Here is a 25,243-nt window from a genome sequence, read left to right on the forward strand (position 1 = left end):
GTTAGTTTCGAATATATTTTTCTCAAATTATTATTCATTGAAAATTAATATTAAGAATAAAAGAGAGAAACTCAAAGAATTGACATAATGATACATGTTGTATTTACATGTAGGGGTTGATTTATTTAATGAGATAACTCTATTTGATTCTTTTGTGTATAAAAGGGGAAATTAATTTTTGACCTAATAAATTTAAAAATATTTGTGATTTCTGATCTTAGAAAGCATGAATCAATATTTTAGAAATGAATTCATTAAATAAAATAAAATTAGTTAATATCTATTAATATTTGAGACCAACACCTAAGGCATTTTTTTTGTTTGCTTATTATCCATAAATATCAATGAAAGAGAAATATTAGTAATATATTCTCTTGAAAAAAAATATTTAATAATAAAAAACTTCAAAAAAAAAAAAAAAAACCACATTCACGTGACAAAAAAATATCCAACTAACTTCATCATTTGGAGAGCAGATACTATAGCTAGCAGTGAGAGGGTGTGGTGTGGGGGTTGCATTGCAGTATCATCAGAATCAGAGTTGAGTTGACCCCTTCATTCCATTAACTATCACTCTTAACAATGCAAGCAGCAATTGCAGCCATGGCCGCCCACACTATTCTCTTTTCTTCCTTCCCAGCTCCTCAATCCATTGCCCTTCCCGCCACTACCAAGAAAGCCGTTGCAATCCTCAAGGGCAATTCCTCCGTCCATGGCCTTGTCACTCTAACCCAACAACAAGACAACGGTTCCTTTTCAACCTTACCACACTAATAATACTTCTTTTTTTTTTATCGGCAATGTTAGTTGTTAGTTTTTATTAGCGGGTGAATTCGAACTTGCTACCCCTCTCATTTTCTTCTCTTCTTCCTTCAGCACTAGACCACTAATACTTTTTTTTTATCGATAGTTAGTTTTTGTTAGCGAAAGATTCAAACCCACTAGACCAATAATACTTCCTTAATTTGTTACCTTCTCTACTCACCAATATGTTATGTTAACTAATAACTAGCTCTCTGTGCTAGCTGTGTTTGCAGGCCCAACAACTGTTACTGTTCGTGTTTCTGGTCTTACTCCTGGGCCTCATGGTTTTCATCTCGTGAGTTTTGAGGCCTCTTTCTATGTCATCCCGTTTTCGAAATCATTTTCTAACTTGTGCTATTTTTGTTCTCTTTCTTGCAGCATGAGTTTGGTGATATAACAAATGGGTGCATATCAACTGGTAAGGCCACTTAGTTTTTATTTATTTATCTTTGGTTAGTTTTGGTACTATGGTTGATGAAGTTGTAAGAGCATTTGCTTCTTGATATTGAATGACATATTTAGGGCCACATTTCAATCCTAATAAACTCAAACATGGTGCTCCGGAGGATAAAATTCGCCATGCGGGTGACCTGGGAAACATAGTTGCTAATGCCGATGGTAATGCTTCTTTCCCTCTTCTTTCTTTGGAATGTTTTTTAAACCTAAGATCCATGCCCTCATTTTACCATTTTTTAAGTACAGGAGTTGCAGAAGCAACAACTGTGGACAATCAGGTGCTCCTTAAGATTTCATATGATTCATTCATTGTCTTTTATTATGTTCTGCTATACAACCCTTGCTCCTTCTGTCTGCAATTTTATTTTTTAAAAATTGAAATTTTATTGTATTGAGCAAATTACAGTGACACTCCTGTAATTTCTTTGAAATTCACATGATACTCTGTCTTTTTAACTAAACGCTAATTCCTCTTAATTTGTTTGAATTACATTAGACTGACACTTTTAGATACCCAAGAAACACGTTACATCGTGTACCCTTGTAAGTGGTTACTATAAAGCTAAAATACAATGGATATCATATGAATTTCAATAAATCACAAGGAGTGTCGATGTAATTTGCTCTATTGTATTTGTAAGCTAAATGAGGTGTTTATGCCTAAAATGTGCAGATACCACTCATTGGACCCAATTCAGTAGTTGGAAGAGCCTTAGTAGTTCATGAGCTTGAGGATGACCTTGGAAAGGGTTAGCACCTATTAACTCTACAATAGTCTACAGAGTTTCAGCACTTTTATGTTAGCCAATTAAACAGTAGATGAGTGTGCAAATGATATGCTTAGCTTACCACAGATGGAAAGCCATGACATGAATATGAGATTTACTTTTCTTCTCCCAGCTATTGTTTTATACCTCATACTGCAATTGCGGAGTTGTATATTAAGTTTCATTCGTGTTCAGTCATTATTGGAGCATTTTTACTTTAGTCTCATTTACATTTTCTTATACTTTTGTAGGTGGGCAAGAACTTAGTTTGAGCACTGGAAATGCTGGGGGAAGATTGGCATGTGGTATGGAAAAAAATTAACTAAAATAATTATGTTCTTTCCAATTCATCAATCCATCTATTCAGATATGATTATATATATGTTATTTGATTCACCTTTTGTTTTCGTGTTCAATGATGACTAATTTTCAATAACTTTGTGATTAATTTTGTTTCTATGATTGAATGTCCATCACGATAAAATGTGCAATGACCTTATCATAAAAGATTCCAGTAAAAACATGCATGGTGCTTATATGATTCAAAAGCAATGTGTAATTTTCAAAAGTTTTGCATATGACTCTGCTAGATAAGTAAGGTCCTGATATAACTGATGATGGCAGCTAATTTGATCGGAGACATGCTTTATTGGCATGATATATACTTTGCAAAGTGTTAGTTGATCAGAGACATGCTCATATTGGATATAGAGAGATGGTGGTCGGAGGTCTTGATTGAAAATCTATCTATCTATCTATGATATTAGAGACTTGCAGTAATGATACAGACATGGGAATGTTCAACAAAAGCAAGATAAATGTATCGCAGATCTCTTTTTCTTGCTCCTTGGATATAAAAAAAATTGACTTATAAATTAAACTATAAAATCTCAATTAAAATTTGCAATGAGTTCTCAAACCTAATATTTGGCGTGGAAAAGCTTTGCCAGCACTTATCATTGATCCAAGACATGGACAATATCATTTCATAGTCTAATTCAGAAGAAGAAAAAAAAAAGTGCTGCTTATTTTATGACTGCAATTGTCAGAATGTTCTAAATTTCTGTATCATAAACTTAAAGTTTCTCCATTTTAGTAACATCTCTGTTGCGCTTTCTTGTTTTTCAGGTGTGGTTGGTTTGAGTCCAGTGTAAATGAAACTAAATGTTTTTGTAGCAGTTGTGTTTTATCTTTTTCTTGTTTTCATCAATTTACCCATGTAAGCTCTGAAGCACGATCCTTCTAAGATGAATGTAAAATGGAATCGTGAAGACATGTAGTACATTAGTACCAGAGATTCGTCTCAATAAAATTATATTTCTAACGAATTTCTGGTGAATAAACCTACTGTTGAATGTTGTTTTTGCAGTGTTGCATGCATACTGATGTTTACTGAATGACACTCTATTGCTTGTATATAGAAAATGGCTTTTGTAAAGTTTGGCTTGTGTGACAGATTCATACTCAGAGCATCTCCTATAAAAGTTTTTTATGGGGTTCTTAAACTCAAGAACTAGTTCATACATAGTTTTATTTTTAGAGCAATTGATGTGATAGTTTTTACATAAGAATAGTTGCTTATACAAAAAATGGCTTTCAATAGTTCTTAAGGATTGCACTGTTGGAGAGATTTTCTTTTTTTTATTTTAAAATCTTAAACCCAATGTGATATTGTATGGCCAACCGAAAAATGAGATAAGAAATTTTACTATTATTACACCATTGGACATGCTCTTATTTTCATTATACCAGTTACTTGTCAAAATTTCTTTTGTTCTGGATGGAGTGTGAGAGTTTTGGCTTAAACAGATTGGAGTTTGGGTGGGTAGAGATAAATGATTCCTTTGAGTGTGGAATAACAATTATAGATCTCATCTCAGTTTTAGTCTAGTGGGCCTTCTTGCAAGATGCAAACAGGCCTCTGCCAAAATAAACTTGTAGTTAAGCCCATAAAAAAATAATCCTATGGGCACACTCCGACTCTAATACCAAAAGGCAATTGCTATATCAACTTTCTTTCTTTGTTTATCCACTCTCCTTTCTAATTTGTTTTTCAAAAAAATACACTCCCCTATTTACTTAGAAAAGGGGAGTGGATAAGGAAAGAAGAGGAGTGAATATAGCAAGTACAATACCAAAATAGATGTACAGAAGCTTCTCTAATCATGGTGTGGCCATGCCTCCTATTGTGGTTACTCCTGTTGGGCCCTATAACGTAATGATTGATTGATGTAGAGCCTAAGCCATGCGTGTTTAGTTCTTCTTTGATATACTTATAGAGGAGCCCTTCCACTGCCGGGGAACGTTGATTATGAGCACGAAAGTATCATCAACTATAGTCTTGCATGCAATTTGATTACCCGAATCAGAACAAGGCAATCACGGCCTTTATCAAATAGATTCTATACAAACCAGAAAAAAAAAAAATAGAAGGTAAAAGAAATAACATGCCCAAGACTTGAAAAAGCATCAAATGGATCTCTATCATATTGATTTTTTTTTTACAAACTATTATACTTTCACGGGAACTGGGTAGGTCCATCACAGGCAACAAAGTTCTCCCTCCAATTTTTTTATTTTTTTTTGGCTATTTACCAGTATATAGCTATCATGTTTAGTTAATATGTATATCCAAACTTAATTTTGATTTGATACATCATGTGTTCCACGTCTAGAGTCCAGCTAGATTGCATGATAATGTAAGTAAAAGAGATATATGTGAAGAGAAAAATAAACAAGAAACTGAAATAAAAAAAAAAAAAGAGGACAAAAATCCAAATGTATTCACAAGGAAAGTACCACTTTTAGCCCCCACCTAACTTTTCTCTATACATAATGGACTCTACACGTGGAATGTATTCTTTCTATATTATTATTTATTACTATTACTATTATACTTATACTGAAGAACTACCGATTTTGTGGCTTAAGAATGCTTCTGTTAGCATAATTAAATATTGTTGCTTTGAAAGGTTCAGCTAACTCCTTTCTTCATTATTAATTATGAGTGACGACTACTATCACCAGTAACAACTTCTTGTAGTTAGCAGTTGGGCACAGATCAGAAGCAACCTACAATTAGGTATCCACCGGTAAATACACCTAGCGGTAACTCTAGCTTTTGTACTCGTATAATTTTGCTTTGACAAATGTAACTCACTATATTGTGTTTCAAAAGAACAAATTCATGTGAGGCAACCTAACCTCAAATGCACCAAGCTTATTCATATGTATGATTATGATAGCTAGAGCAACAAATTAAGGGTGCTAAGCTTAGATAGGATTAGCCTTTTGGTTTTCGGGAATTTTTCAATTGACATAATTATTTGATTCTTAATTTATTATAAAAGGCTTTTTGTAAGTTTGTTTATTTATTATACACAACCACAACAATCATGTATGGAGACAATCCTGTATGAGTCCTAAGTCATATGATCACAATAAACAACAAATAATAGAATTCTTATTATTTTTGACTTGTTATTACTTTCAACGAGAAAACATGTATCAGTTGGTTAGGAAGCTAACCAATGAAGATTGTTTTTTGATTGTTGGGTATTGATCAGTCATTACTTTTGGATTTTTACTTTTTTTACTTTGTTTTAGGTGATGAAATAGAAAAGTAATTTAATAGAGAATGAATGATATTATTAGGCTTTGACTTTGACAGTACATTTATATATTTATAGATAGAACTTGAGCTAACTAACAAAATTGTTTTTATTATTTTAATGTTGTTTTTGTCATTTCATAATAATGTTGTTTTTATCATTTCATAATAATGTTTTTATTATTTTAAATTAATTATTTTTTTTCAAAATAACATTTTAAGACGATCGTTAGCTAACGACCGTCTTAGAAAGTTATCTTTCTAAAACGGTACTTAACTAAGCACCGTCTTAGAAGATAACATTTTTCTAAGACAGATTTTATAGAACCGTCGTTGAAAGTCTTAACTTTTAACGACGTTAGCTTCAAAGACGATGCAAAACTGTCTTTATATGTTGTTTTTCACAATTGTCATTTGTCTTTTTTGTAATAGTGAAAATTCTTCCTTTAAATATTTAATGCACTTACATATTTAGAATTCAAAATTATTGACTAAACCAAAACATATTCACACTAGTTATATGCACTCGATATCAATGTAGTATTGTTGAAGGAAAAGTTACACAAAAAAAATTGATTAATTTTATTTTCTTAAATTACTTTAAATTCCTCTTCTATTAATACGTGTGGTGAAATTTATTCAGACTGAATGGATGTACGTATGGCTTTGGAAATTAAGTAGAGGAGCCTAGGGCAGTTGGTATGGCAGTTTCTTTCTTTCTCTTTTTGCGTTATGTTTGTGTCATTGTGAAATTAAGTATGGGTATTGGTTTGCACTTGCAGTTAGAAGATGTGGTGAAATTTTGATGGAAAAGTTTGCTCACGAGGTAGGCGTGAGAAATTAAAGTATATAGCAGCTAAGGGAGTAGTGAAATAGTTGTGTTCTCTGGAAGCAGTAAACCTAACATAAGGTTGAGTCGGCACGGAGTCATTTTCGTTCAAAGAAAGGGTTGAATTTGCTGAACCGTGACCCTCTTGTCTCCACTTTCCAATTGTGCAACTTTCATTCAATTGAGTTCATTGATCTCATAACCTCCACCATTCAATAATGAGTAGTAGATATGTAGATTGAAACCTTTTTCTTTGATTCCAGTTTTCACTTATTATTATTGAGCGCCTAACTGCCTCAGGAGGATGTGTGAGACTGTCTTTTTTTGCTGCGTGTGAAGAGGACATGAAGAAGTATCATGAACACTTTTAGATTGAGAAAGGATAACAACGCTAATCTTAATTTAATTGCAATAGATGCTCATAACTTAATGGAATAATCTTAGAAAGACTTTCAAAAAAAACATATAAATGATGTAAGGTGTGTATAGATATTAGATGAGAAAAATATATTTTTAATTCTTCTATTTCGAATGCTGTCAAATATTTAAATTCCTAAATATTTAAAAAATGTCACATAATAAATAGTATATTGTCTGTCTTAGAGGATTAAAATCATTAATTTTTAAAAGTTGCATGAGTACAATGTTCAATGGTAAAATACCAAGGATTAAAATTAAAATTTTATAAAATATAAAGACTAAAAATATATTTTTTTCTTATTAAATTATCTGCAATTTTTTATTTGTCAAATTTTATGTATGTGCATTTCTCAAATAATTATATATGTACAGTCAATTATGAGACCAGAAATTTTATTTCCAAACAAATAGCTAGGTTTTACCTAGTTACAAACAACTATTTAGTACGTGGTCCGGTAATATTAATGTTTTTTTATAATAACTTACTTATAATTTTATTTTTAAATCGACCACTCATTTATATTAGTTTTCATTCATTCTCAAAAATATGAAACTAGAATTTAGTATTTTCTCTAAAAATACTAAAATAGTTAGTACCCCAAGTGACTTCTGTGTGGGTGTGTGAAAATATGACAAGGGATAAGAGGAAGAAAAGACTTATTTTATGAATTTTGGAAAATATATTAAATGAGTTTAATTTTTGTATATTATAAGTGTACTGTTTACTCTTAATATTAAAGCAAAATACGAAAGTGATTATTTGTTAGTAAAGAAGCCCAATGAAAATGACGATAGTTGAAGCACACTGAAAAATCAACTTGATCGAAACCGCTGCTTTTCTAGAGTTCGGTTATATATATATATATATATATATATATATATATATATATATATATATATATATATATATATATATATATATATATAATTTTATAAAATTTCCTTCCGTTACTAGTATTTTTGTAAATCTTTGACTTATAATTTTTTAGTCATTTAAAAATGGATATCAAATCTTAGAAATCCCTTTCATATTAGTAAAGAAATTATATTTTAACTCTTTATCTGTTTTTATAATTATTTAGGCAAATGATTAGTATAGAACATATTTTACAGATATGCTTATATAGAATCTATTAAATTAAGATCATGTTGTCAAAGCAGGTTGCTTCACTACCAACCGAAACATTGAATAAAATAAAGGGATGAGTGCAGAGAGTCTTTGTTTGTTATAATGTAAATGCAAGGTGTCTCATGCTTAGTTGCAACAAACTACCTTGTCTTTACCGTCATGAACTGGAGTGAGTATTAGGTTTACTGGTTTTCTTTGCACCATTTCTCATGGCTCTTGAGACAAGCAATGCCAAACTAATTTCACTTGCACCAGTACTAGTTGTAATGCCTAAGAAGTGACAATTTTAATTTTTATTTTTTCCTTTATTGCAAGCTAGATTGTGTTTCAATGGAGAATTTTAAAATTTTAGGAAATTTAAAATGTATGAAAAATAATTTTTCAATTTTAAATATTTCATTTAAATAAAGTAATTTAGTTTTTTTAGATTTTAAATTCTTTATTTGGATAAAATGATTCAATATATATATATCATATGTGTGAAAAAGACTTTTACTGTATTTGTTTTTAAATTGAAATTTTAGTATAAAATTTTACTAACCATAAACATTAACTAATTCTTAAAAAAAATATTTTGAAATGAGAAATTTTGCAAAAAGAAAATAATTTAACTACATATATCATTTTTCATAAATAATAATCGATAACTACAAAATTGAATATTAAGGTCTTGATATTCTAACTTTAACATAATTTTTTTATATATAGAAACCAAAGGATCCTCCATAAGAGCCAATCTTGTTCCAACCTCTAGGGTGAGTAAAATTACTATAAGTGATAAAAATTTCTTTGAAAATTTAAAGCAATTGCATACTAAGGGCCACTATATAATTTTAACATAATATTTAACCACGGAAACATTGTTTCATCTATAAAAAATATTAATATTTTATTATTAATATAATTATAACTTTGTATCTTATTACTAAAAATTATATTTGTTAATAGATAAGGATAGAAAGAGGTGTAAAAGAGAGGAGGGAGAGAGTGGAGAAGAAAGATAAAGGCTATATTCAGTAAAATTAGTTGAAAAATTAGTTGAAGGTTGAAAAAATAGTTAAAAATTTTTAAATTAGTTTAAAATCATAAGCGTTCAATAAAATTAACTATTGAAGTAGCTGAAAAATATAAAATGACATATTTAATAAAAGTAATAAGAAAATTGAATAAATATTTTAAGAATAAAAAGATAACAAAATATAAAAAGCTAGAAGTTAGAGTTTTAAAAAATGTTACTTCAATTAATGTTTCAAAAAACGTTATAAGCTACTAAAAACTCTTTAATAGCTAAATAAACTTGTTTATTGAACAATCAAACAAACTTTCAAACTAATAAAAAAACTAAAAAGAAAAATATATGCAAAAAAGAGGGAGAAGGGAGAGAGAGATGTTGGTAAGAAAATGGGGGAGAGAGAGAGGAGTAGGAAAGAAAGGGAAAGGGAGAATGAGAAGAGTGAAACCTAGAGAGAGAAAGAACAAGAGAGAGGGAAGGAAAGACAAAAAAAATAGAGGAGGAAGAAAGGAGAGAGAGAGAGGGAGACACAAAGAAACATGTGCAACATAGTTAAAATGAACAATAAAAATTAAAGTTTTTGCATATACATAATAGTAACAATAATGTTTTTGAATCTAAGATTTTATATAAAATGTCTAAACCTCTAGCTATTAGATCAATCTTAATAAGTTTCATATTTAATATTCAAACAAATTATTTTTTTGGATTATTATGATATTCAGTGAGATTCTTTTTAATCATGATTTTTTTAATCTATAAAACTTAAATTGAGATCTTATTTAAGAGATATGAACTTGGATACACTCAAACAAGCAATACGTGATATATAATATTTTAGATTTAATTAAAAATAAAATTTTGCTTTCATCTTTTCTTATCTAACACTACTACAAAATTTACTTTTCACATCATTAGAATAACATTGATTTTATAGAAAACTAATGTAAACCAAAATGCAGTAGCATAATCGTAAATAATGTGATTTTGCCAACATCAGTTCTACAAAAAATTGATGTTAACGTGAGTTTGTTAACATCTATTTCCCAGAAACCGATGTTAACGTGAGTTGGTTAACATCGGTTTTTGAAGGGGGAAAAAATGACATTGTGTTGTCCTGTTTATAATTTTTTTCGCGCTTCTGACAGTTCGCTCATCTATCCCTCACATTTTGCTTCCCTCACGACTCATCTCCCTCATGAACCCTCCTTTGTCAATCTCACTCTCACTCTTGTGGCACTGAAACAACGACAGTGTCTCGCTCACGGTGTCACTCTCACTTTTACTCTCGTGGCACTGAAATCACCATTCACTCTAACTCTCACTCACAGTTTCACTCTCTCTCACGGTGTAGGTGTCACTGTCACTCTCGTTCTCACGGCATGTTTTTCTCTCAAAACGTTTTTCGACAATGGTTGTTCATGGTTCTAACTATCTTGGTTGTTTGGGTTGTTTTCAATAGTGTTTTGGTTGGATTCGAAAGTGTTTTCGACATTGTGTTGGTTGTTCATGATTCTGGTTATTTTGGTTGTTTTCAACAACGTTTTGGTTGGATTCGATAGTGTTTTCAACATTATGTTGGTTGTTCATGGTTTTGGTTGTTTTGGACAATGTAAGCATTTTTTTACAGTTAAATTTTACTTAGGTTAGGTTCTGTTTTGGTTGCAGATTAACTTAGGTTTTGTTTTGATTGTAGATTAACTTAGGTTCTGATTTGCATGGTTCTGGTTCCTCCTCATTATATTAGTTGCATGGAATAAGCTCCTAGATAAGCATGGTGCATAGTCAGTTTGTGCATGGATCAGTTAGTGGATTTAGATGGTTTGACAAAATCTACTTAATGTTATGTTTATATTATAAATGGAATTTAGAAACGATGGATGAACATCAACAAAACTGGAAGGAAATGACTAACACAATGATCAAGATTAACCAAAAAACAGAGGAAATGTTGAACATTATTCATGTTATTGATCAAGTTAGAAATTTCAAAATTATTCTAAAATAAACATGACTTGATATAATACATTTGCTTACATTACTTTGCTAGTTAAATGTAGTCTTATAGTGAAGTCAGTGGGTCATTTGTTATAAGATGGAAGGATGAACTAGAGAGTTCTATGGGCTCACTGGAAATCATTAGGTCACCTTGACTCACCATGGATAAAGTGTTTTCCTCATCACCATCTTCAAAAGCACTTCTAAACCAAAAGCTTACCCTAAATGACACTCCTTATACCACCAAGTTCCTAACTCGATCACTTTTAAAGTCTTGCTAACTAAGTAAAAAGTGACTTGCAACAGTTTGTTGAGTAATTAAGCACTCCTTTGTATGTCAAATTTTAAAATCATATACATATCTAATATGAATTTCATGTTGATTTCGAGATGTGTCGAGTACCTTGTACTCATTTATGAAAGTTGCATGATTCACCCATCTAAATTTGGAAGACTAAGGAGTGTAGGATAGTTTATAATCATCATAGAAAGACTGCAAAAATTGAAAATGGATGGAAGAATTTTTCACAATTACAGAATTTGCTTCCTAGAACTCAAATTTCCAGATGTAACTTCTAACTTTGTTTTATTTTAGCTTTGTTTGTAATTAAAGTACATTAGTACTCTACTATTATCGATTTGTAAATTTTTGTTTATAAGTTATTTGGTGAGAAATATTGGAACATGTTGAACACATTTATGGTATATTTTATTTATAAATATTTATAACTACTCTTGGTGCATGATATATTGATATACTTTGTTTGTAACTTTTGATGCATGGTTAATTTTATGTGTTTTTTTACAACTTTGAATGATAAGTTGTGATTTGAATTAATTACATATTGATGATTAAAAAAATTAATAAGATATTAAAAAAACAAAAATTAACATCAATTTTATTTTTAAACAATCGATGTTAACATTGATACTTTAACATCACTAGTTTCAACCTATAAGATATTACAGGTTGATGATTAAAAAAACAAATAAGATGTTAAAAAAATCAAAAAACAACATCGATTTTATTTTTAAACAATTGTTGTTAACGTTGATATTTTAACACCAGTAGTTTCAACGTCACTTAATAACTAATGTTAAAAGTTCTTAATATTGATATAAAAAATCTATTTTCTAGTAGTGTAAATATAATATTAATTATGTATTTTTTTGGGTATGTAACATTTCTTTTTTAATATTTATTCTCCCACAGTATGATCGACCATCCACATATCATAATACAAATATCCGCGACCAAACAATTTATTAGCACGACAATTTCTCCTTTGGCATATTAAGAGGGAAAAAAAATAATTGGAGCATCTTCCACGAGGGCTCAGAATTACTTCAAAGACCATTCTGCAACTAGCAATAAAAGCATCTTTTTTGTTATCCCGGAGGAAAAAGGAAAACTAGGAAAAGTTGACAATTATGCATTTATGCTAGTATATAAAGTGGTCATTTTTCCCAAAAAAAAGAAAAAGAAAAAATCGAGTGGTTTGTTTTGGGCCTATCACCGTCTTCAGTCGCATGCAGCATGCGTTTGTCATACTAATTCTATTTATTTTGTTTTAAAAAATATAATATATATATATATATATATATAGTCCGTTCACTGTTCACCAAAGAAAAACAAAATATATACAGAGAGAGAAATAGAGATTAATTTCTACACATTATTAAAATTATATTATTAATTAATGAAAAATTATGATTAGTTTATTTTTAAATAATTATTATAAAATTAACAAATTTATTATACATTATCTATGATTTATCGATAGAGTAAAAATCTTATACTTTATCTGTATGTGAATTATTTACTCACGCATTGATATATAATCATAAAGGATTAAAATTAAATTACGAAATCATGTAATTTTTTAGAGTAATTATATGTAATAATGAAATAACCTTTAATCTTAATTATTCATATTTATATATTACATTTATTCCTCCTACCCTTTAATACAAACATTTCTTTTAATATATAATATTAATTAGGTGTTTTAGCTACAACCAACTTGTTTGTTCTAATCACGAGTGGTTCACAAAGCTTCTCCCCTTGAGTGACGTGTGAACTGTTAAAGTGGAGTTGGAGTATTAAGTCCACTACTTTCAGTGTCCTGTGCTAATTGCTAGTGTAGTGCGTGTAATATCTATTATCTAGTGTCTCTTGTTTATTTATATCACTTAAATATTTATATATGAGTTCCACATAAACTTAAACAGTCCCCACTTCGATCACCAGTAGTACCCCAACTATTTGTTCTCTACTTTTATTTACAAATTATGCAAATTAGATAAAATGAAGACCTGAATTTATTTGTAACCAATAGGAGATGTCCCTTTAATTTGCTCTCTCTCTTTCTCTACTCCTGAAAGTGAGAACTCACTCTTTGACAATTGAGCAGTCCTTTCATCTCATTAAGGTAAATAGAACTATAGAAGGATACCACGATATCATACGTAAGATGGAAAGAAATATGACCCATCTTTTTCTTTATATTTTGTCTTAATTGATAAGTTTATTGTATTTTCATTTGAGGAATTCTAATTTTTTTTACTATTGTAGAAGAAAAAATATGTTAGTTTTTTATTATCTTAATATTAATACAAAGTATTTATTAATTTTATTGATAATTATTTTTTGTTAAAAAATTAAATTAATCATCATCAGTGAGATTTTGTTCCCTAATCATATTTTTTTCATTCACAAAACTCGAATCTATACAATTTATTTAAAGAAATCTAGTTAAATACTACTTTTTTGTGCGTAGTGAAAAATTATGTCTTTAATTAGTATGTGAAATAAAAATAGTGTTAATTTGCTCATAAGAAAAATCCAAGTTACGCCGAATTAGTTGAAATTGTTAAATATTGAAGCATGGTCTTTGGAGCAAAAGGCTGCGTAGTCATCTCTCAAGTGGAGTAGGAAAGGGATAAGGAAGAATGGTGCACTTTCCAAACCACCACCTCTTGATCCCCTTTCTTCTAATCCCTTTCTTGCTTTGTTTTTTTCTTCCACTAATTAATATTTTTCTTTTTCTTTTTAAAAAGGAAATGGTGGAGGTAAAGGCAGAGCAGAGCAATTTATAATTTTATATATATACGAAAAAAATGTCACTAGCAGGTTATGGCAGTATCCAATCCTCACGTTACGTGCCTCACACAAAACAACTTACCACATTTAATTTGCAACGCTAAGAATCTGCCGTCCTTTTGCATGATGATAATTTCTATTCTTTTCATTCAGAAGACTTCACTGTACAGTGAACCTTCTCCACTGGCTGCTACAAAATGCATTCCACTTACATATACATCACTCTCTAGTCTAAGGATGGCGCTGATTAATTCTCCGTTTGTTGCATGTACTTTAGTATAATTGGTGGACGGTGGCAGAAGTGCATGCATCAGAAAAAAAAAAAAAAAAAAGATCTTTCAGAAAAAACTTGCCCCCCAAAAATAGAAGAATTGTATTAGAAAAAATATTTGGCGTTTATTAATCCAATATGGGAAAAAGTTTTAAATGTCATTTGAAAGTTAGATATGATTGAATGAATTTACTGAACCTTGTATGAAAGTTAGTACAGAAGGTTTTTAAAAAGAAGAACTAACTAAAAAAATTAAATATATATATATATATATATATATATATATATATATATATATATATATATATATATATATTACATAAATAATTATGTATATTGTTGGCTCGAATAGGATTATAAAAAAAATTCAGATGTTTTTTAATAGGAGTTCCTCCTAACGGTGACCTTCTCTTTTAAGTTTCTTTTATCTTTTTCATTAAGAGTGCGGCTCAATATCCATATTTAGTTTTTTAATAGGTTATATATATTCTTGTAACAATGTGAGTTTTAGGTTTTACTCAATCTTACAAATTGGTGGTGAGAATTATTTTTCTTTTATATGCTTGATCTTAACACTATATATTTTGTAGAGAATTTGAGACTTCTCACATATTCCTTTTTGTCCATAGTTATTCGGCACAATGTGAAATTTTAACATACCCATCTTTTACCCACAATTATTAGGGGTGATCCAAATTACAGTGATTTTCCAACAATTCTCAATTATTTTCTTTGCAGAAAGTATTAATTGATATCCTAATTAATTACACGAGCATGAATTGAAAATCAAAGGTAAATGTGAAGATATCAATCTTCCTTGTTTCGTATGACTATCTTAGTTTCTTTAGATATATAATTGCAAGGAATATTTTAATAATTTATTGAGAGTACTAATCTTTTTAGAAGGATTTAAAAGCATCTAAAGATAGAAGTTTTTTTGACCAGATTTTCTTCATACACAATAGTTAAGATTCAAACTCTTCATCACTACTTAAACAACATGAATCTATTATCATTGAGGCCGATAATTTATTAAAATATGACTATAACAAAGTTTGTAGTTTATCGTAATCTAACCTAATTCAAATAAAATTGTCTATACCTAAAAAATAAATAATACTCATTTAGTTATTTACGGAAGGATTCAAATTCAATAAAAAAAAATGTATATTTACAAATAAAAGAATTTATTTGATCCAACCAACTTGCTTGGTCTTTGTGCAACTACAAATTAATTAGTTGATCGATAAGCTATAGCATGATCTTAAGATGTGGGTCAACGGTACATGAACCCGATAATGGACTACTTTAGATCTATATGCCAGCAAACAAATCCTCACACCAACTGGAAGATGGTAACTACTAACTAGCACGTACAACAGTAATAATGTCAAGAGTTTTTTTTTTTTTTTTTGAAGAAGATAATGTCAAGAGTGAAAAGGGTCTTCTCTATCGATCCCACTAGGACACCAATAGACAATAGTACGTATTAGTGCCATGATACACATAAAACTATTGATTTATAGTAGATACACCAAATGCAGTGATTTGAAGACCTTAGTTGTAGTGAACTAACATCTACCGACGAAGAACTTTTTTTCCTTACACTGTTGATTTTATAGTGGTGTGTTATTCTTCTTTTGAATGGCATTACACATTAATGGGTAGTATATTGCTCACCAACTAGTGGACCACGTCTTAGTAAAGACGATTAAGTCAATGATTTGAGATCCACTTCTTCAGTAACATTTTATTAAGCCAATATTGCTGAACCACTCCCTTAGAATGAAATGCTTCAACCTCTTGCTCGCATGGAGTCTTTAACCTATACTAATAATAGGAAAACAGTATACAAGCCCAATTGCGCTCTTAACCACCCTTGATTCCAAATGGCACAGTTTCTTTTTTCTTTTTTTCCTTTTTCTCTTTTAATTTTGTCTATACTTAGTCTCATGTTTTACTCAATCTATAATTTTGACTTGCTTATATATATATATAAAAAAATACATAACATTTCATCCTTCTATTTTTTAAAATTGGAAAATTTTGATTCAACCATAAATTTTACAACTAATTTTAGGGCGTTGATTGTTAAAAAAAAAATCAATTGTTAAATCACTACCGTGATATTATAATATTAATTATTAATTAATTTTTAGTATTATTTTTATATATTTCATTTAAATTTTGATTCAATTGTTATGAATTTTTACCTTTTTTTAACTACACTATTTAAGAATTGTTGCTATATCAAAAGATATTAACATGATTAGCTTATCTATCATTATATGTGTTGCATAAATATTACAATTATAATAATATATTGAAAGCATATATATATATATATATATATATATATATATATATATATATATATATATATATATATATATATATAATATTAGCATTTAAGTTATATTGACTAAGAAAAGTAATGCTTATATGGATGTCACTTATTCTTTTAACTTTATTTTTATCTTTCAGTTATATATTTCAAATTTTATTAATTCTTATAATTGACATTTTATTTATTATAATTAAAATTAATTTTCTAAAAATAATTAAAATATATTTATCTGCATCGCACGGATCTACCAACTAATTGATATAAACATTAACGTGAGGTTAGTCTAATAATATGATGTACAGGTGATACGTATCTATTTTGTATATTAGTTGTTAAATGGTATGTTTATTATAGATATGCATTATACTTCTTAACATTTATTGTCTGTATTAATGTGTTCATTTTAATTAAGTAAACATTATGCTAACAGATTGATTTTTTGAGGTCGCTAAAAAATATCTTTAATAACAAACTTTTATATTAGCATTTTTCTTTAAAATGCATGCATATATTCAAAACGGTACAAAATAGCTCAAAATGCGTAGCCCATCAGGAGAAAGAAAGAAAAAAAAGACAAATAGAATTAAAGAAGCTCGTACTATTACACAATGTAATGGCCTTTTGTGAGGCACAATATTTTCGTTGATAATGAAATAAAATCTTCTTTACAAACCAAACTTTTTTTATGTACAAAACAAACCAAACTAAACCATGACTATACTAGCTTTCAAATTAAAAGTCCCATTAGGCATGAAATCATTAACATTTGGTTTCGCAATAAATGATGATTATTATGACAGATTAGCTGCAACATCAAGTTCTCGACATACCTTTAAGCAGAAGATTAATTTTTTTATTAAGCTAAAATATTATTGAGAAAGAGAAAATGCTTGAATTGAAGCAAGATTCAATTACCGTTCCTTACATAAAATAGATAAACCAAACCACCCCTTTGTTCTGAAAACAAAACCCAATAACACCAATACGTGTATATAGCCCATGTTGCTAAAATAAAAAATATCACAAAAAGACATTACATTAATAACATTGATTATTTAAATATTTAACAAAATATGACGAAATCATATTAATAAAATTTATTTATAATTTTGTGATATTTTTTAAATGTTATCAAGAGTTTTTAGAAATATTTTTATTAAATGCCAGACGTGTTGTGCACGTCCTAGAATTATACACCTTCAAGCAGAAGATTAAGTTTAACTAAGCAATTTAATCAAAGGTAGTTCTACTCAAAGTAGGAACCATGCTATAGTGCTTATGTCATATACTTGTATGCTACATATACCCTCCTTACTCCATAGTCTTTAACCGAATCCTATACTTAATCACATGCTACTCGTGTCTTTTTCTTTTCTTGTTGATATATATATATAATCACTCCATCTAGATTAGTACTTTTCTTTGAAACTAAACTAAATGACGGTATGACATGCTTTTAAGTTTTAACGTGTCATGTTTGCTTTAATGGGTTTGTGTAAGTTTAACCCTCCCTTTAGTTGACCTAAATAATAGTTTAAGTAAGTGAGAGAAAAATATATCCTCCAACATATTCTTTTCTAATAATTACAAAAATTTGTAGGTCTCTTGTCATGTTTAATAAACATTTTCCTGATTTGTAGTTTTTGATAAACATGTTTAATAAGTAAAAATATATTAGAAAAATGTGTTAGCACTCCTCATAAAAAAGAGAGTGAAACCGACTCAGAACATTAACATATTTTTCTTGTGTAAAGGTTTAAACTAAAGAATTTATGTAAACCACACAAACTTTCTACGGTTACGTCAACCTTATTGCGTTAGAGTGTTAACATTTAATAACAGCATTTCTTTCTTCAACTCTCTTAAAAAGCAGTTAACAATTACCTAAATTAAATCAAATTCAGCCACCTCTAATCTCCATATTACGTTTCAATGAGTACGTAATTAATTAATCCTGGTCACTCGCAAGATATAAAAAATTAAAAACACACACACAAATGACATGCTCGATCCTTCTCATCAATTTGAACATTAATTACAAAATACAGAGCATGTTTAATCATTGATGAATCATACGCATGCAGTACTGTGGTATCGAAACAGTGTGCTCTGCTCGGGCACAAATTTGAGGAAAAATAAAATATTCTTTCGTAAAAAGTACTCCCACCCTGAGCAACATCATAATCATCATCATCATAAAAATAAACAAAAGAAAGGAAAAAAATTAGCAACAGTAAAACAGAAAGAGAGGCAAAAAAGTGTGGTCGTGATTGAAGCGTGAAAGCCACGCTCTATGAAAGGCGCGTGACCAAACAGAAGAACTTTTCTTGTTAGCAACACTTCAAGGTTGGAAAAGCAAGGAAGATTTTGGGTGGCTGACTATTTGAGAGTAGCTACTGTGTAACATATAACAAACCCCTCTCTCTTGTGTTGCCCATTCACTACCAATGTATATATAACCTGTTCACACACCCCCTCCTCCATATAAATTCTACATGTCCGTGTCTCTTTCTCTCTTCTATTACTATTAGTAATATATCTATCTTTTCTTGCACAACCAAACTCGTCACTCTGTGGTATTAATTCAATATTCATAGACTTCACTGTCTGATTGTCTTTGTTTAATACCATATAGGATTCATTAAGGATTCTCTAATGTTGGCACAAATGGACATGGAGGAGCTTGTCTCATGTAACAACAACGATGCCACCAACATAGCCAAAGGGAAGCGCACAAAGCGGCGCTTGAGGCCTTTGTCTCCTTGTGCTGTTGTCGCTGCTACCACTATCACCACCACCACCACTGCTATCACCGCTATCACCACCGTCATGACATCTAGCTGTTCAAGTGCTTCTGCCGGTGGCGGTGGATCGTCTTCATCCACCACCTTTGAGGAGGAAGAGGAAGACATGGCTAATTGTTTGATTCTCCTAGCACAAGGAAGAGTAGGACGGGACCCTCCTCATCATCACAAGGACCTATGTGGTGATGTCAAGACAGAGAAGGGTAGCACCAAAGTTGATCATTTATATGTTTATGAGTGCAAAACATGCAGCCGAACATTCCCTTCTTTTCAAGCACTAGGTGGCCACAGGGCAAGTCACAAGAAGCCCAAGATGGAGGAGAAAAAGTTGTTATCACCACCACTGTTATTGCCACCACTGCCAGCTTCGTCTTCGTCACTATTTAATTTTGAGGAAGCAAAACAAAGTCACATGAAGAATATTATTAGCCCTTCTGTCTCCCTTCAATTAGGGTGTGGCATTAACAAGGTTGGTTTAAATTTCCATGGCAACAAGTCCAAGATTCATGAGTGTTCCATCTGTGGGTCAGAATTCACATCAGGGCAAGCATTGGGTGGTCACATGAGGAGGCATAGAGCATCTAACAATAATAACAATATTGTTCAGACAACAACAACAACAACAACTACTTCTAATGGTGCTGTTGATGTTAAGCCTCGGAATGTTCTAGAGTTGGATCTTAACCTTCCGGCGCCGGAGGACGATCTCCGGGACTCGAAGTTTCAGTTTCCGGCGAATCCGAATTCTATGATGCTGTCGGCTGCTCCGGCTTTGGTGGGATGCCATTATTAGAAACCAGGGTGGGAATTAGATGGAGAGGGGGGAAAAGTTATATTATTTGATTAATGATCATTGTGAATTATTTAGCTTTATTTTAATTTACAATTATTCTTAATTATCGATTCTTTGGATTATTTTTTCGGTTTATTAATAATTTCCCATTTGGATGATCTACCTGTTCAAGTTTTGGAATACTTTGAGTAAGTAAGTGGTTAGTGTTCATGGTTGCCTTTCATTCACGAAAAGTGATATTGAGTCATACAGCATCTTTATTTCCTTTTTTTTCTCTCTCCCTCTTTTTATTAATTTTAATGTTTTGGGTCTGTATCTTATTCTAGTTAGGATGTTTCTTTTACGAGAGAGCCATAAGAGGAGGAGGAGATTGATGGAGCAGTGGCATGCCTAGGGTTTGGTTGCACCATCACCAGTTCACCACAACCCAAAAGTCATGGAATAGGCTTCTTCTGTGTTCCTTTTTATTAGTTATTAATATTATTATTAATTTCTTTAATTATTAAAACTTGAAAGATATTCTCTTTTAGTCTCTCTGTCTTCCTCAGTTCTTCTCACTTACGTTACTCTAGCTGCCACACTCTCACTCTGTTTCATTTACTATTAAGAATAAAACATTAGCAAATTAAAGTAACAAAGTTTCAAAAATGTCACTGTGCCATTAGCAAAGTACTCAATTATTTTAAAATCCACTCCTAGGACCAACTGTTGCTATATGTGTTTCTTGGTCCACTGCCCCTCTTCTAACATAGTAAGCATAATAATTTCACCTAATTAACCACCTTTTAGTTCTAATTTCGCAAGTCAAAAAATCAAACATCACTAGATTAAACTTGTTTGGATTTTATGTTTTTTAGATAATTTGAAAATTGAATAGTTGGCTAGCTTTGTGAATATGTCATGGAAGTTCCAGCCCATACAAAAGTTGATGCTCCCAAGAAAGATACCGCTGACTCTCACACCACAAACGTTTGATTAGGAGCTATACTGTGGTCCACTATTGGGACCCATCAACCATACTCTTCATCTGTCTTTCTAGTTTCTAGTTACTAAACTTCAGCCTTATTTATGTAGTTCACAGAATGAAGATGAGAAAAGGACCCAACAAATGACATCATTTTTATTTTTTCTCTTCCATGAAAAATAACAAAATTATTAGAATAGAGATACATACATAAAATGTTAGTATATTAATTTGGCTAATTAGCCTGACACAAGGGCATAAATGTCGACACGTATTATACGGTGAGATATAGAGATAGAAAACTTTTTAAGTCACTTACACTAGCCCACTTATCTAAAGTTAGTTATTTGCACGTTTTGGTGAATGCTGGTAAGCGAAGCATGTGGACACATACGTTGCGTGAGGTGTCCGAATGCATAAGAAAATCCGAGAAAAGTGATCACTCATTGGCATTAGCACATGTAGGTTGGGAAGTTCCTTCCATTACATATTCTCCTCTCTATGAATTATTATATTATACTAATACTCTCATTACACTCAAAAAGGAACTTCATTGTACGCTAATACTATAATAATTAATCATTGCTTTGCTTCTTTTGTTAATTAGGCCTGTCCTAAATTCTGGTCACTCAAACATTTCGTCAATTATTTCACCAATATTGCCACGAACTTCGCCATTTTTTCAAATAAAAACAGAACCCAGATTTTTATGTACCCATTGTGTATGATGAACCCAAAATATAAGCCATGTTTCTATACTAAGTTTTTCACTTTGCTTCTTTGCGTGTTTGTGCTTCAAATGGTTTTAGTCTCAATATTCCTCGACTACCAGTCACGGCGAGACAAGGCCTGGTATGATGAGATGTCCATGTCCTTTTCAGTAAAAAAAAAAAAAAGAAGAAAAAAGAGGAATAACCAGTATTGTGAGTACTATTATTTTAATCAGTTATAATATTCCCACGTTATTTGTAATTTTGTATCACATCATTTTCAAACAATTTTATTTCTAGTTCTAGATAATAAAACACACCCACACCACAGAAATGACATGTGTACTACATACAACACATTGACATTCTCACTTCTTCTCTTGCGTAAAATTAGAGTGTTGTGCTTTTACGATTTAAATTCTACGTCAGAGTTAATATGGTGATTCACATTTAATTGTTCTACCACATATCACAATCTGATTTGCACAAAGATTAGAGTGAATAAGAATTTTCTTATCTTAAAGTGGATTGCCGTGCCTTCCAATCTCAACAACTGAATGGCTATGATTGAATAACTTGAGAGCATATAAGTTGTGTTGGAAAGTACTCAACCAAACTGAAGCATGGATTAATTGTGTAGTTGTTATCCTTTTTGCTTTATATATTGTAGTAGAATTGGTTCACGGTTTTGAAGATACAGACAAAATCCTCGAATGCACGAGTTGGTTTACTATGTGTCCCTACTTTGCAAGCTAGCCCATGACCAAAAAAATGGGCATTGCCTTCATTTCTATTTGTGTTATTAGGGTTAAACAAATTTCCATTCAACCGAATAATTGCTTCCCTTGCTTAATCCTCTATCTAGTATATTGAGCATCAACATGATTAGGTTCAAACCATGATCATTATTAGTTTATTACTAATTGAGTTTGGTATCCAGCTAGCGACGGAACAATTAATAAATGTGGATTTAATTTTCCTTCTTTTTCATTATTATAGTGTGGTAGTTCTTACTTTCGTGGAATGTGGCTACCTAAGATCTACCTCACTGGTTTGGGTTTGGTTAGCTTAATTTCCATGGCTACAAATTAATGGTAGTTATACAGTGAAAAGAACCTAATGAGTAGATTTGAACATTGCTCACAAACGTTGTGGGTGTAGCAATCAACACATTACACATGCATGGTGCTATTTTCACTTGTCAGCAAAGTAGCCTTTTGAAAGAATTTGACAAAACCCTTATGCAAACCATAAATCAAATTGAGTCCGAATATGTTAGTACTAGAGGATTTGTGAACTGCTGTGGCTAGCTGGAATCGCAAGCAATTATAACGGCAACTGTCTAATGTTTAAACAAGGGTTCGGATAACTCAAACCTTCGAGATGCTTGTTGTGACCACAATTTTGTTCGAAAAATCATAAACAAAAGGTAGAAAGAAAACTGACAAATGTGATATATGGTATGATAAAAAAAAAAAAAAAGAGTAGAAAAAGATAGAGAAAAAAAATGGGGTGAAGGTGAGAGATGTAAGAGAGTAGGATGGATGTTAAGCAAGACTAATTTTGTTCACTTTTTATATATTTATTACTTTATTTGTTTTATTTTTTAATTTCTTTCTTTCTTTTCCATTTATTATGATTTGTCAGATTTAAATTATGAACTTAATTTTAATACATTGTCCCTATAAAGAATTTTTTATTATCAATAAGTTAGAAACACTTTAAACTTAATTTTCAAAACCCATTAATGCAAAAGTTGTTTACTTTTTGATAAAGTTTGATACGAATAATTAAAGTAGTATATAATTATAGTTTTACCATTGGATATTTTATATGGAGAGATATTAAATTAAACAAATATAAACTATACTATTACATTATTTGATAATTTTTTGTCAATTAATCAACACAAAGAAAAATATCAGTTTGAATCATATCATCAATGACTTATATTTAAAATCATAAATCCAATTATATGAATTCAAATATTGGAATTGGACACATGAAACCTGATTTAGCACAAACCAATTTGATTTGAACCTATATTTTTTATGAGAAAATATTATGTTATATAATTCATAAAAATTCTTGTAAAATTGAGAATAAAGTTTCCAATTAGTATCTCCATCCAATCTTCAAAAAATTTATGTTTTTTTATTTTATGCAATTCTATGATTTTGACTGATTGATTCAAGTTGTCAATAATTTTGAGAAATTCAAACAAATCTACACTTATGATTTTAAAATTGCAAACACAATTATATCAATTCCAATATTAAAATTGGGCATATGAAGCCTTATTCAGCCCAAACCAATCTGAACCTATTTTAAAAAAATATATATTGTTATATAATTCTATTTTTTATTTTATGTAATTCTATAATTTTGAAGGTTCGATCCAAGTCCTTGAAAATCCTCTTCGATTCAAGTTGTCAACAATTTTGAGAAATTCAAACCAATATAAACTTATGATTTTAAAATTGCAAACTCAATGATATTAATTCTAATATAGGAATTGGGTTTTTTAAAAAAAATATAAGGTTATGTAATTCTATAATTTTTACTTTGTTTTATTCGAATCCTTAAAAAAAAAAAAAACTTTTCGATTATAAATAATACATTAATACATAAGTTTATCCAAATAAATTTAATGTTGCTGCCCAGGATCGAACTGGGGACCTTCAGTGTGTAAGACTGACGTGATAACCACTACACCACAGCAACATTTTTATTTGATTTCATTTCAATTAAATATAACAATATTATCCAAATATTCCCGTCATTTATCTTAAAGAAACATCGTTAAATATATATATTTTAGGTGGAATCATTTCATTTTCTTGAAACTGCTTTTTTTTATTATAGTAAAACATTCATATTTGAATCTGATTCTTGGTTGGCAGTTCAATTTTTGAATGAATGCTGCCCTCAGGAACACTACTGCTAAGTCATTAAAAATTTAAAATGTTCAAAATCTCTGGTAGAAATTGGATGGAGAGAGAAATATTACTATTAGCAAATTTACTTGGTAAGCATGTGGGAAACATATGGAAGAAAAAAATATTACACTTCATAAGCAAGGTCTACAATGTATTTATTCAAGGGTTGATTGTATAAGATCAAGCACCCAACTTCATTAGTCTGGGCTTTTAGCCCATTCGTTCCAACAAAAAGAAAATAAGAATTGGTCTGGCTTACAGGCTTAGCATATGTCACTAGCTGAGAT

General features: G+C 30.3%; 2 protein-coding genes and 1 non-coding gene across 4 annotated transcripts; 2 read left to right on the forward strand and 1 right to left on the reverse strand.

Moving 5' to 3' along the window:
• Window positions 1–448: 448 nt before the first annotated feature.
• On the forward strand, window positions 449–3,355 carry LOC100527058 (uncharacterized). Of its 2 annotated transcripts, none has more exons than XM_041007067.1 (8): window positions 449–748; window positions 1,026–1,099; window positions 1,183–1,222; window positions 1,327–1,422; window positions 1,507–1,538; window positions 1,934–2,009; window positions 2,279–2,332; window positions 3,156–3,355. In XM_041007067.1, exons 1-8 carry the CDS (start codon window positions 583–585, stop codon window positions 3,179–3,181), a joined length of 564 nt encoding a protein of 187 aa, XP_040863001.1. In that variant the 5' UTR covers window positions 449–582; the 3' UTR covers window positions 3,182–3,355.
• Window positions 3,356–19,163: 15,808 nt separating this feature from the next.
• ZFP3 (C2H2-type zinc finger protein 3) lies at window positions 19,164–20,375 on the forward strand. The gene has a single exon (NM_001317604.2). It carries the CDS (start codon window positions 19,402–19,404, stop codon window positions 20,341–20,343), a length of 942 nt encoding a protein of 313 aa, NP_001304533.2. The 5' UTR covers window positions 19,164–19,401; the 3' UTR covers window positions 20,344–20,375.
• A 4,293-nt stretch (window positions 20,376–24,668) lies between these two features.
• On the reverse strand, window positions 24,669–24,741 carry TRNAV-UAC (transfer RNA valine (anticodon UAC)). Its single transcript has one exon. It is a non-coding gene; the product is annotated as a tRNA-Val (tRNA).
• Window positions 24,742–25,243: the final 502 nt, after the last annotated feature.

This window comes from Glycine max, chromosome 12, assembly GCF_000004515.6.
Source record: "Glycine max cultivar Williams 82 chromosome 12, Glycine_max_v4.0, whole genome shotgun sequence".
NCBI classification, from domain to species: Eukaryota; Viridiplantae; Streptophyta; class Magnoliopsida; order Fabales; family Fabaceae; genus Glycine; species Glycine max.